The sequence below is a fragment of the Gossypium raimondii genome, chromosome 7 (genome assembly GCF_025698545.1).
Source record: "Gossypium raimondii isolate GPD5lz chromosome 7, ASM2569854v1, whole genome shotgun sequence".
Classification (NCBI taxonomy): Eukaryota; Viridiplantae; Streptophyta; class Magnoliopsida; order Malvales; family Malvaceae; genus Gossypium; species Gossypium raimondii.
Genome location: NC_068571.1, coordinates 403,101 through 416,417, shown reverse-complemented (window position 1 = coordinate 416,417; position 13,317 = coordinate 403,101). Strand labels below are relative to the sequence as shown.

The following is a 13,317-nucleotide window of genomic DNA, read 5'->3' as shown; positions in this document are numbered from 1 at the left end:
TTATTATTTTTAATTAAATAAAATAATAAAGATATAAAAACAGAATACAATAAAAATAAGTATCTCGATCCGCGTAAGTGTTGAGTTTAGAGGAATGTTAAATCATCATAAGAGTGTGTGCCTTGCATGTCATTAGGGAAAAATAGCGAAGTACAATTGTGGAGATGAAGGATATGAAGTTTGAACCAAAAATTTATTTATATGTTAACCTAACCAACCCATTTAATACAAAGAAATCGAGAACCAGAAAAAAAAGTCAACATTCTCTCCTAAATATGCCTCGACTTAACTGAAGAATTTTTGGAAAAAAAAATGGCCACTTTAATGTTTAAGGAAGAATACATAGCAAAATTTATGTTATACTTGTGCAAATGTGCGAATTTTTATAAATAAGAATTTTGATTATATTAAACGAATTCATATAATAAAAAATAAAAAGTTAAATATTATAAACGATACATTTATATAATCCAATCTAATGTATTATAATTATATTAATTATATATTATCTACTAATTATTAGGTAAATTTGTTAAATATTAGGAAAATAAAAATAAAATTGAATCATGGAGTGTTTAATTTATAATATATCGTTTTTTTATAGTTTGTACAAATACTTTAATAATTAATTATATTTATTAATTATATGAAATAAAACTACATTATACATTGAATATAATAAAGAATATTTAAATTGTTTAATAAGTTAATACATTTTAATTATGTTCAACAATTTGAGTAATTATTTTAAATTTATCATGTGCAACACATATGACATTAGAAAAAATTAAATTGCTCAAAAAATATGAATTAATTGTACTATGAAATAATGATATGGCATGTCAAGTCAACTTATGGTTACATAGTTAACCCTAGTGACCAAAATGCAATAAATTAATAATAGTAATGATTATATTGTAACTTTTTTAAAATTTGATGATCAAAACGTAAATTAAACCATATCTATAATTAAAAGGAAAATAGGCCAGCGAGAGAATAAAAAAAACCACTAAAATTACGAGCTTTACAATATACCCTCAAAAGAGGGCTGCTCATCCCGTAAACCCTAAACCAAAAGAAAATCCCAGCTTTGAATTGAATTCAATGGCCGAAACCAAGAATCCTCACGAACCTGCATTGACCTCCAAACGCAAGCCTGACCTTACCTCCCACGATCATGACCAACAAACCCTCCCCCATAAATCCCCTAAGCTCCAAACTCCCGATGAAACCATCCAAACAAATGAACAAAAGCACGCTCTCGACCCTTCTGCAGACAACGATTCCTCCGTCCCTGAATCCCGACCCCAGGATGAAGATCCTGGAATCCACTCCGAAGAAGAAGACGAGGACGATGACTATGAAGACGATGATGACGACGACGACGACGATGCAGAGCAGGAGGAAAATGGAAGTACGACAGTCGACCGGAAAGGAAAAGGGATTTTGATAGAGGAAAATGACAGTGACGACGAAGACGACGACGAAGATGACTCCAGTGATGGTGAGAACGAATCGGGGGGTGAGAGTGATTTATCAGATGATCCGTTGGCGGAGGTTGACTTGGATAATATTTTACCATCGAGGACACGGCGGAGGTCGGTGCATCCTGGGCTTCATATTGCCAAAGATGTCAGAAACAAGGGTGAAGCCGATGATGGTGATAATAGTGACTCTTAATTTTGGGTGAAGATTGTATTTCAGTGAAATTATTTTTTTGTGGTTTAATTTGGAGGTTAGTGGAATTCAGTGATTAGTGTTAGTTAATACTATGAGTTTATATGCTACTCTGTGTTGTAACTCAAAATTTTAACTCTGCTAGAATTTCTACGTTCGAAATTTCATAGCTTTTCTTTTGCCTTTTTCGTTCATTTAATTGTTTCAATTGTTCTTTAAATGCCTTAAAAGATTAGCTAAAAAGAGATTTGGGATTGAACAAATGGGTGTTCTCTGTTAAGGCTCAGTAAAATCTGATCAAAATTAGAGCTTTGTTTGCACGATGTTATGTAGGAACACTCATATGAAACCTGTTAGGGGAATCATAGCCTCTCTGCAGTAGCAGTTGACTGTGAATGCATGCATGAATTAGTCCCCTTATGTATTTTGAACTTAAGAAGACACCCTTAAAATTTTAGAAAGAGAGTGAACAAATTAACGGGAAACTAATGTGGCTTTGTGTTTTTCATTCTAAAGAGATTCGCTTATAATTGTAAGTCTTAGCTTGGTATGTTGTTTCACTAAGTGCTATTACTAAGATGATATATGTCTTATGATAGTTGCAATAATGGTTCATATTTTTTGAGATTCCCATGCGTTTAACTAGTATGCTAGACACTTTGTTGCTCGTCTGTTTTGGAATTGACGACATGCTCGGCATTTTGCTTGTGTATTTTGTATGTTACTCTGATTGTGCTTTCCCTTGTCTTTATATCATATATTGATTAATCCCAGCTCGTTGAAGTTTCTCTTAATTTCAATATATTGCTCCCATCTGAAGATTATTTAGGCAGAAATTGCACGAACTCTTATTTGGCTAGCATATTTGTGCTAAGTTGATTGATCTAGATTAGGCACCAAGGCATCAGGCTTTGATTGATACCTTAGTAGTATGAACCTACTGACCTTGTTGAAGTTGTTTTCTTTTTGTCATTATTGTTAGTGGAAAAAGAAAGCAAATTATTCATAGATATAGTAGTGCAGAAACTACATGGTTTATAGTCATATAATAATTCTGTACGAATTGAATTGTGAATATTGCCATGTATTTTTAGCTTTACCACTGGGTGACTAAGGAAACTCTGTCTATCATACAACTCAAGGTTGATTATTAGCTCTGGCTGATCTTATGACAAATGAACTCTCTGAACTGCTGTTGTGTGACAAATCCAATCATTCCATCATCACTTATGGCATTTGGATATTAGATTTTTGCTAGAAACTGAATGCAACTGCAAGATACACAAGTTATTACATCCATTATTTTGGATTGAAAATTACGATGCTCCCTCATCAGTTCTCTCATGAATTTCATCTGCGGGCAGGTTTTGGTAGGAAAACATGAAAAATCTGTTCTCAGCTGAAGTTTACTATTTCATACGCATGGCCTTGTGAATAATATTAAGCGAGTCCAACATAGCATATGACGTCAAAACAGACGTTCAGATTAGTCGGCAGATGTATAATAGGAGCAGCAGAAAGGAGAGACAAGTGTTGGATTTTGGTGTGAACCGTGACTGTAAAACTAGTAGTATTTGTCATGTCAAACTCTGCATGTGGCAGATAAAATGCTGTTTTCAGATTGTTTTATCAAACAGTTTTGCCATATTCAAAGACCCATGTGGGGGAGATCTTGGCTTTTCAATTCACGGGTCACATGTCTTGATATAACTAATAGCATCACCACCAACTTACCTGTCATAGTAGAAGAGCAGGAGGGTACTAAATCTAAAGGTGTGCGAGCAGCCCACTTGGGCATGCCTTTGGGCTTCATAGCCCACTCTAGAGCAGCTAACATGAGATGAGATGAGGGTCATGCAAGGGCATAATATGTTAGGTTTAGCCGGCAGCCTGCCTATGCAATAGAAGAGAAGTTGACATCAACCGACCATATTTGTGGTCCTTAACCCTTCTCCTCCTTTTTTGCCTCGGTAGTATTTTTACATTACAGAGACGACCACGACTCTTGTCGTTGCAGATTTCAAATTAGACCCATCAGATTAAATGTGGGACTTTTGTCTTTGTCCTCATTGGACCACTATCATCAGAGAGACAAGTAAAGAGACATCTTATGTTTCAACTCTCTTTCAACCCACCTCTTCTAACAATGATAAGTTTGGGGTTAAAACAATTTGGACCACAAACAACACTCCCATCTTCATGCGTTATCATGCCCGCATGCCCTTTCACCTTTCCCTTCCTAAACAACACCTCCCCTGTAGCATGAAATCATGCTCCTAATTTCGTCCAATAATTCCTCAATGCCAATCAATCAAGTCTGTTATTAGGTGATAATAATTGGGGAATTGTTTTCAGGTCATTGAATTGGTAGGATATAATCTTTTGTTTTGGGGGGGGGGGGGGGGCGCTTTGAAACCATTGTGTGTACTTCACATGGTCTGCAATTCTTACAAATGATGAGCGGCCCTGCATATGAAGATGGGAAATGATCATCACCACTTTCTAAAAACATTATCCCTTCTTTATTTTCTTGGCCTTTCACTTTCATTTTGTGTTGCTTCTCCTTGTAATTATATGCAAGTGGGGCAATAATTATAGTATTTTTTCATTACCCTTGATACTTTTTAAAGCCCTAACCACTCCCTCTTCCAATTACAAAATTACAATCCTCTCATTGGATTGTCTTTTTTTGTTTGTTAAATTGTTGAGGGTAGCCGCAGCTGCTCCGATGTCACACGACCCCTTTTCATTTGGTCCAAAAGCCAAATCCCAGTAATCTCTTTTCCCATGTTAAAAACCCTTGAATTTTTTGAACCATAAAGTCATAATTAAGTCTATCTACTGCCACAACAAATCAATAGCATTGCTCGATTCAATTTTCTGGACTCTTGAAATATATATCATCAGTCACACCAAACCAAACCCACCTTATTATTTTTGGAATGGTTGATAGCACAGGTCACTCATCATCAACCCCACCCCATTCCTATGGAACTGGTATTAAACTACACCCCCCCCCCCCCTTTGAAAACAACAGTTTGAAAGGGAATAACATATTATAAAACGATTCCCTGAAACTAATGAAATTGTAACCAACAATCATAAAATATTGGCATAATCCCTTTGTTCAAAGAAAAGGGCATTACACAGCTTCAAAGCAATACATAGCTTGTACAGCTCTGGTTTAAGTTGGACCCATGTTAGGCCATTGAATAATTTAAGTTTCTTAAGTAGTAGGCAAAAGAATCATCTTCTAAATTCTATTACTACCACCATCACATGGTTTTTGAATCCAAATCTTTGAATTATTTTCTTTCTTTATAGCTAAGTAGTAGTAGTAGGTAAAACTTGAAGAAGCAGGTGGTACAATTCCACTGAACATCTTCCGCGTGGCACCATCAAGTGGGGGCGGCACAGCAATATGTTGACTCAAATTTCCACATTTTCAACACTATTAAGGCCATGTTATGTCATGCCACTAAAAACCAACAAAACAAACACCCTTTTTCTTTTAGCTTCAGGCTGGTTGAACAAATGAAATAACATTTTCCTACTGAACACCCATTGGTGATATAAGACAGATTATGAGCCCTTATTAGTGCTTGGGTTTTGTTAGAGGTCACCAAAAATAAAAATGGCTAAAAAAGGAAGGGAAGTTGAAATCATGTTAGAATAATATGTATGTTATGTGTAAAAGGAATCCTCAGGTTACTTCTAGCCTATCACTTTACAAAATGATGTAAGATGCCTTTTTCTACAAGGCTAATCATCATCTTCCGTATATACACACCATGTATCTGCTATGTTGATGAAATTTTTGTGTTTGAACTGCAACTTTGTTTTTTTTGCTGATGATGCTTTATATTTACTCAAATGAGAACAAATTTTAATGTCTCAATCATGATTTTTTTTATATTTTTTACAGTGGTGAGTGAATTCCTCAAGGAAACTACTAATAAAGGTAGTAAAAATTGAAATATAAAGTTGGCAAGTGGGTAGGCAATCAGCCAAGAAATGGACTAATGTGGGAAGCAATGAATAGGATTGGGACACTCTCCTGCTATACACAACATCATAGTATAATTCAACTATTATATCATACAAAATGACAAAATTTAATTCATTTGTCAGCCAAAAATTGGAATCCTACCTTAATGTTAGGAGATGAGGGCAACCCACCTTCCTGTTTTTATTTCACATTTTCTCAAACTAGTATCACAGAAAATGTCCCATAAAAACTTAGCCTTTTTCAGGCTACACTCACTGAAACCATTTCTGTTATTCCTTATCGTGTCCCTCTGGTTTGGCTCTAAGGATGTTGATGGAGCAAAGCTTGTTAAATTCACCACTGTTGCACTAATGATATGTCACTCGTCTTGTTATTTGACCATTCTCGTTACAACGGATGTTGAATATATTCATAACCATTAATAAAACTTAAATATATTGGATATATTTACAAATATTTCACCTAAATATTAGTTTTAAACGGGGTGAATACGGTACTTTTACAATAATTTTACCGTTTTAATAGCCTATATCTTTTAAAAGATTAAATCAAATTTTTATCATTTTGAGGGGTAAAGTGTAATTTTACCATTACTAATTTAAAATTTTATAATTTCTAAAAGAGCCTAAATAGAAAATTTTCTATTTTAGAAGGAGCCGGGACTCCTACCAGCCCGTGGTTTTAAATGTCAACCTAGATGAGACTAGATAAGCAAATACTAGAATACTCTTAAATAGGAGGATAAACACATTACGATGCACTCGAACCTATGCTTACCTACAAAAATAATAAAATTTTAATGATTTTCCTACTGAGTTTAAATAATAATAATAATAGTATCCAGGCATTTATATAAAAATAAAAAAAATTTAATAAAGTTATTGGTTATTTTATTTACTTGAAAAATTTATGAAAAGACTTTGAAATTAAATTAAAATATTTAAAAATCATAAAATAAAATTTATTTTGTCCAACAACTCTAAAATCCAAAATTGGTATAAAAAATCATAATCAAATTATCATACTCCAAAAAACTAATTGAATTGAAGTATATATTTATTTTATACAATCAATATAAGTAATTATTATTTAAAAATACATGATTAATTTTTAATTTATTTAATCATGTATTTTTATTTCATGTAATATAAAATAATTAAAATATTTTATAATAAGTTATTTCTTATTTAACATTTTAAATTATAATTCAAAATGAATATAAAGATTCAATGTTTATCAAATTTTATCAATTCGACTTTATAAAAACAACAACATAAATATTTATCGGATTTTATCTCAATTTTGATATTAAGTAAATTGGTCTCATTAAAGAAATCGAGCAGTTTAATCATTGTTAATTTTGAAAGTGAGCAATTCAAGAAAACTAATCACGACAATTAATGTTTTTAATCAATTGTATATAATTTTGATGGATATAATAATAAATTAATTCCTCAATATTTGCCTATTTTGTTGATTGATACTAATTCTTAAAAAATTATCTGAAAATATATAAAATTTTAAAATAAATCTAATATTTTCAAAAAGAATATACAAAAAACTTGAGCTTCAATATATATAAATAAAAGTAGAATGTGTAAATTTTAAGGGCTAAATTTGTTATTATATCAATAAAAAATATGTAAAATTGATGAAAACATTAATGTGGTGATTAATTTTTCTTAAATGCTCACTTTCAAAATTGACCACGATTAAATTGATTCGATTTTTAAAATGACCAATCTTCTCAAAATTAAAATCGAGAAGGATCGAGAGGTCTTTTCACAAAATAATAATGTTTTATTTTTCTTTTCTCAATAATTTTCTTTAAATACTACTTGAATGAAAATGCATAAATATTTAATGCTAATACATTTATTTATAGTATTAAATTTTAATTTCAAATAATCCAAAATACTGGATATAAAATAATATTAATATAAAGTCCATTTCAATATTACTATGAATTTACCTAATTAAATTATCTTTCGAATTGGTATTATTTTTTATTCATGCATTAAAATATTATTTCTTTAACATCAATTTAGTAATATAGTGAGAATAAAAATATTTTTATCAATTCAAAAGTTGATCCATCATATATATGAAAAATATCGCATTATATATATGAAAAATAGTAAATAAATAGATTCGAAAATTTTCTTGAGTTGATGTCACTCTTAATTAGGTCACCAATTCAGTTATGAAATTATAATTAATATTACCATGACGCCATTTTATTTTTTCATACTTTTATATAACCTTTAATTAAAAATTACAAATTCAAGAAAATTAAACATGTGTTCAATAATATTAAAACATAAATTTATTACCACTTCACTTAAATATATTATTAAAAATAGATTTAAGATAATATTTTCATAATTAGCAGGGTAAACGATCAAAATAGTCACTTTTGTTTGCCTCATGTTACATTTTAGTTATTTAAGTTTGAAATATTACATTTTAGTCACTTACGTTATCGTGTTGTAACATTTTAGTCACTGAGCCATTAATTGACATTAACAATGTAATGGTGAGCTGACGTGGCATGTTAAATCATTATTTCAAACCAAAATTTTAGGTTAAAAGGAATGGAGAAAAACTATGTTAAAAGGAATGGAGAAAGGAGAAAAACAAAGAGAGAAGCAAAAGAGAATGAAAAATAAAGAAAAAAATTAAATTGTTCAAAATGAAAAAAATGAGAACCGATTGTATAAATTAACCTAAAAGTTTGAAATGATGGTTTAACGTGCCACATCAGCTTACCATTACACCGTTAATGGCAATTAACGGATCAGTGACTAAAATGTAACCAGAAGTAAACAAAGGTGAGTATTTTAGTAGTTTACCTACAAAATCTAATATTCCTTAACTTTATCTAGAAAGATGCATTTAGAGCACTAAGTTAATTACTAATTACAATGATTAGCAAAAGGAAGGAAGGGATTGAAACGCAAATGCATTTAGAGCACTGAATTTCGTAATCATTAAAGATTTCAGTTTATCCACATTCACAGAAAAAGTAAAAAGTAAAAACTTAGTTGGGTAAAAGTAAATTAAAATTTCTCACACTACTTCATACCTAAACTCAACCCACATGTGCCACCATCAATATCTCACCAGATGACTAATGTATCATCCAACCTTCGTAAAAATTCCACCCCTTCAATCTCTTAAAACCTCCAAGTCAACTGCTTCTATTGCAATACTCTTTATTATTACTACAACCATATTTGAATAATATCTACTTTTACAATATTAGAAAAACACTCATGAAATTAACTTATACTTTCCCGCTATCAAACTAAGACTTATCATTATAAAATGGATGAGTTAATATTCAAACATTTAGGGTGCGTTGTGATTTAAAGAATGAAATATTGCTTTTTAGTAATAAGATTATCGGAATCTGAGATTATATGGCGCATTATTGAGCACGTTATATTTCCTCATTTGGATGTATGTAAGATTACCTAAAATCACATGTTACTAAATTGTCACTACTTAACAAGTTTAGTTCATTGAAAAACAGATGAAAATGTTAATGTTTATAAACGCTAACTTTACTGACGTGGTATACATGTAGATTGCCCTTCAATCTTTAAAAAGTATTTTCGTGACTCTAGCTAGAGTTATTATGACATGATATTGCTTCCAAATGAAAAAGTCTTGCTCATCAATTGTGTCAAGGTCAAGAAGTCAAATAATAACAGGGTCGAGACCCAATTTTGAGTTTGATTTTGTATCGTCCCGGCCCATGATTCAATGTTCAAAACCCAACCACCATCTCTCGGATGTACCATTCCCCGACGTACTAAGCTTAGAGGCATTCTCGTCGACGCACATGGATGATAAAATTGATAACCTACGAGGCTACTATCAACCATCATTGCAATGTCAATAAGTTTTAGTACTATTTTGGAGAAAAATAAACATTTACGTGGTAAGTTATGAGTGATCAGAGGTAACTAACGGTTGAGAGGTAAAATGAATAACAGTTATAGTTCAGGTGCCGATGATGAAAAAAAAAAAACACTATACCTAGAATAAAATATAATAAGAAAAAGGGGATATGAATTTGGCAGGCTTTGATTGGAGTATGCCCCACTCACATGGAGGTGTCGTGGACTGAGACAGCGACTACCTATACTGGCGCGAGTGAAACAATATAACCCTTATCTGCTCTGCTGTGTCCTGTGTGTGGCATTCTTGTCATTACACCCAAAAACAAAGGTTGTTTTCTTTCCCTGACATCCCCCATTGCATTGCATTGCTTATTGGTCGCTTTACTTTTTAGTATGACTCGAAACCAGAGATAAAGACACATGCATGCTCCACTTTTTGACGCTCCGGATTCTCTTAATTTTCTCGTCCATTCAATACCCACCCTCTGATCATTACCTTAACCCTCTTTTACTACCCCCAAAACCCAACCTTGGTTACTCTCCTTCCCTCTCTCTCTCTCTTTCAAGTTCAACACTTTTCAACTGGTTCGGTTTTGTAAGTAAGAGAGAAGGAAAGGAAGAAGAGTTTTCTTTTTATTTATGATTTTCCTGTATTTGTTTGTAATTATTAAAACTTAGATTCAGATGACAGTTTTTTCCACTTATAGAAGTTAAAGCTTCTTCAGATCTATGAAGAAAATTCCCACTGATTTTCTTCCTTTATTTTCTTTGCTCTGTTAAACTGTAGCGTAAATTATATTTCTTTGGGTTTTTGAAGATGATCCTTGAAAAGAATCCATTTTTCTCCTTCATTTTCACTCCAAAAATATCTCTGTTTTTCTCGAGAGAATTCAAGTTCCTTTTCACTCTCTTTCACTTGGGTTCTTGAGAGAGATTTCGAAACATTTTAAAGAAAAAAAGCTTCCTTTTTTTTTTTTTGAATCTCCTCACCCCACTATGGGTCTTAGTTAAAATCTTCAGATCTGGTCTTCATTCTTCTAGTTTTTTCTTATCAAGTTGTCTTCCTTTTTCTCTGGGGGAGTTACCTTGAGAAAAAACAATAAACATGAATTATTTCCCAGATGAAGTCGTAGAGCACGTGTTCGATTTCATTACATCCCACAAAGACCGGAACTCAGTGTCCTTAGTTTGCAAATCATGGTACAAGATCGAAAGATACAGCAGGCAAAGGGTTTTCATTGGCAACTGTTATTCTATCACACCACAGAGGTTAATAGCCCGATTTCCAGGTTTGAAATCACTGACTTTGAAAGGGAAGCCGCATTTCGCTGACTTCAATTTGGTGCCACATGATTGGGGAGGTTTTGTTGACCCATGGATCAAAGCCTTGGCTAAGAGTAGAATCGGATTAGAAGAGCTTAGACTTAAGAGGATGGTTGTGTCTGATGACAGCCTTGAGCTACTCTCTAGATCTTTTCCCAATTTTAAGTCTTTGGTTCTCGTCAGCTGTGAAGGTTTCACCACTGATGGTGTTGCTGCTATTGCTGCCAATTGCAGGTAACAATCTTTATTCCCTACTTGGGTTGTGCCGTAATTTGATATTCATGAGATTCTTGGTAGCAATACGCAAGTGCTCATGAAAGTGGATTTATATGAGAACCACGTTTTATGTTACATTGACGAGTCACATGTATTTGTTTTGTGGTGTTGGATGTGGTATGATGCAGTAGCCTGTTTACTTAATTGTTTGCTTGGATTGTCTGGCTACAGCCTAAGTGCCAATGGTTTCCTTGTACTATGCAACTTATTAGCTGCAATAATATATCTAATATAAACCCTAGTTCTGAATTTTGATGGTTCGTTAACTTGTGTACGTGGGATTCTGTTGCTATGTGTTTCCATAATACGATAGTGAAGTGTTTAGGATGGTGCGGCTTTTAATTTGTTTTCTGTGTTTGGTATTATTTGATTCTAGGTTTCTTAGGGAGCTGGATTTACAAGAAAATGAAGTTGAGGATCATAGAGGCCATTGGCTTAGTTGCTTTCCTGAAAGCTGCACATCTCTTGTCTCCCTCAATTTCGCATGCCTCAAAGGAGAAATAAACTTAGCATCTCTCGAAAGACTTGTGGCAAGGTCGCCTAACCTCAAGAGTTTGAGGTTAAACCGCGTGGTGCCGCTTGATACGCTCCAAAAACTGTTGATGCGAGCACCCCAACTGGTGGACTTGGGTATTGGGTCTTATGTGGATGATCCATCTTCTGAGGTCTTCAGCAAACTGAAAGCTGTCATTCAATTGTGCAATTCAATCAGGAGTTTATCTGGGTTTTTGGAGGTTGCTCCTTGTTGCATGTCAGCTATTTATCCTATTTGTGAAAACCTGACCTTCTTGAACTTGAGCTATGCTCCGGGTCTTCAAGGTAATGATCTCACGAAGCTGGTTCAGCACTGCAGGAAACTTCAGCGTCTCTGGGTATGATCTTTTAGTTATTTGATATCCAGTTGTAGGCGTCCCGATTAACTGAACGGCAATAATCAGTTTAAACTTTAAATGTTGCAGATACTGGATTGTATTGGAGACAAAGGACTCGGAGTTGTAGCTTCAACTTGTAAAGAATTGCAGGAATTGAGGGTTTTCCCATCGGATCCATTTGATGCCGGAAATGCTGCAGTGACAGAGGAAGGTTTGGTCCTTATATCTGCAGGATGTCCTAAGCTCAACTCATTGCTGTATTTCTGTCATCAGATGACGAATGCTGCCCTCATCACTGTAGCCAAGAATTGCACAAATTTTATCCGTTTCAGGTTGTGCATCCTTGACCCCGTAAAAGCTGACCCTGTAACCAATCAGCCATTGGATGAAGGTTTTGGGGCAATTGTCCGGTCTAACAAGAGTCTGAAGCGGTTATCACTCTCTGGCCTTCTGACTGATCAGGTTTTTCTTTACATAGGAATGTATGCTAAGAAGCTCGAAATGCTGTCCATTGCTTTTGCCGGCGACAGTAACAAAGGAATGCTCTACGTGTTGAACGGTTGCAAAAAACTCCGCAAGCTAGAGATTAGGGACTGCCCCTTTGGTGACGTAGCACTTTTAGAGGACATGGGAAAGTATGAAACAATGCGATCCCTTTGGATGTCCTCCTGCGAAGTTACCCTCGGAGCCTGCAAGACCCTCTCAAAGAAGATGCCAAGCCTGAATGTGGAGATCATAAACGAAAGTGAACAGCTGGAATTTAGCCTTGATGATAGGCTTCTGGTAGACAAGATGTATTTGTATCGGACATTGGTGGGGCATAGGAAAGATAAGCCGGAGTATGTGTTGCTTTTGTAGGTGCATTATTTTGGCTCAGCCGTTTTCATTTCTGCTTTATTAAAACTAGAGTACTACTTTGTTAGGGACAATTTTATTTTCATGGATCCTTCTTAGCTGGTCGGTGATCTAGAGATGTATGCTACCTTTGTTTAATTTACAAGAGATTTGGTATTTGTAATCCTTGTTATTTAAAGTTGGCATCCTATCAAGCAATGCAATGAAGTTTTTGGATTAAGCAGAAATTAATGGTGTAGGCAGTGGGTTGACTAATGAAAAATCAGTGTACAAGGGCAGTTGGTAGAGAAGTGGCGGCCGGGCCCGCCCTTCTTGAAGAGGTGAAGTTCATAATTGAACTAAGCCCGAATCATGATTAGGGCATGTTGAAATTGTAAGGATGGATGATTTCATCATC

General features: G+C 33.9%; 2 protein-coding genes across 2 annotated transcripts; both read left to right on the top strand.

The window, feature by feature from the left end:
* The first annotated feature begins 996 nt into the window (after positions 1-996).
* Positions 997-1,871, top strand: LOC105769831 (uncharacterized). The gene has a single exon (XM_012590731.2). The coding sequence runs from the start codon at positions 1,105-1,107 to the stop codon at positions 1,678-1,680; it is 576 nt and encodes a 191-aa protein (XP_012446185.1). The 5' UTR covers positions 997-1,104; the 3' UTR covers positions 1,681-1,871.
* Positions 1,872-10,042: 8,171 nt separating this feature from the next.
* Positions 10,043-13,076, top strand: LOC105769838 (protein AUXIN SIGNALING F-BOX 2). Its single transcript, XM_012590745.2, has 3 exons — positions 10,043-11,151; positions 11,570-12,065; positions 12,153-13,076. The coding sequence occupies exons 1-3, from the start codon at positions 10,700-10,702 to the stop codon at positions 12,921-12,923; spliced, it is 1,719 nt and encodes a 572-aa protein (XP_012446199.1). The 5' UTR covers positions 10,043-10,699; the 3' UTR covers positions 12,924-13,076.
* The last annotated feature ends 241 nt before the right edge of the window (positions 13,077-13,317 follow it).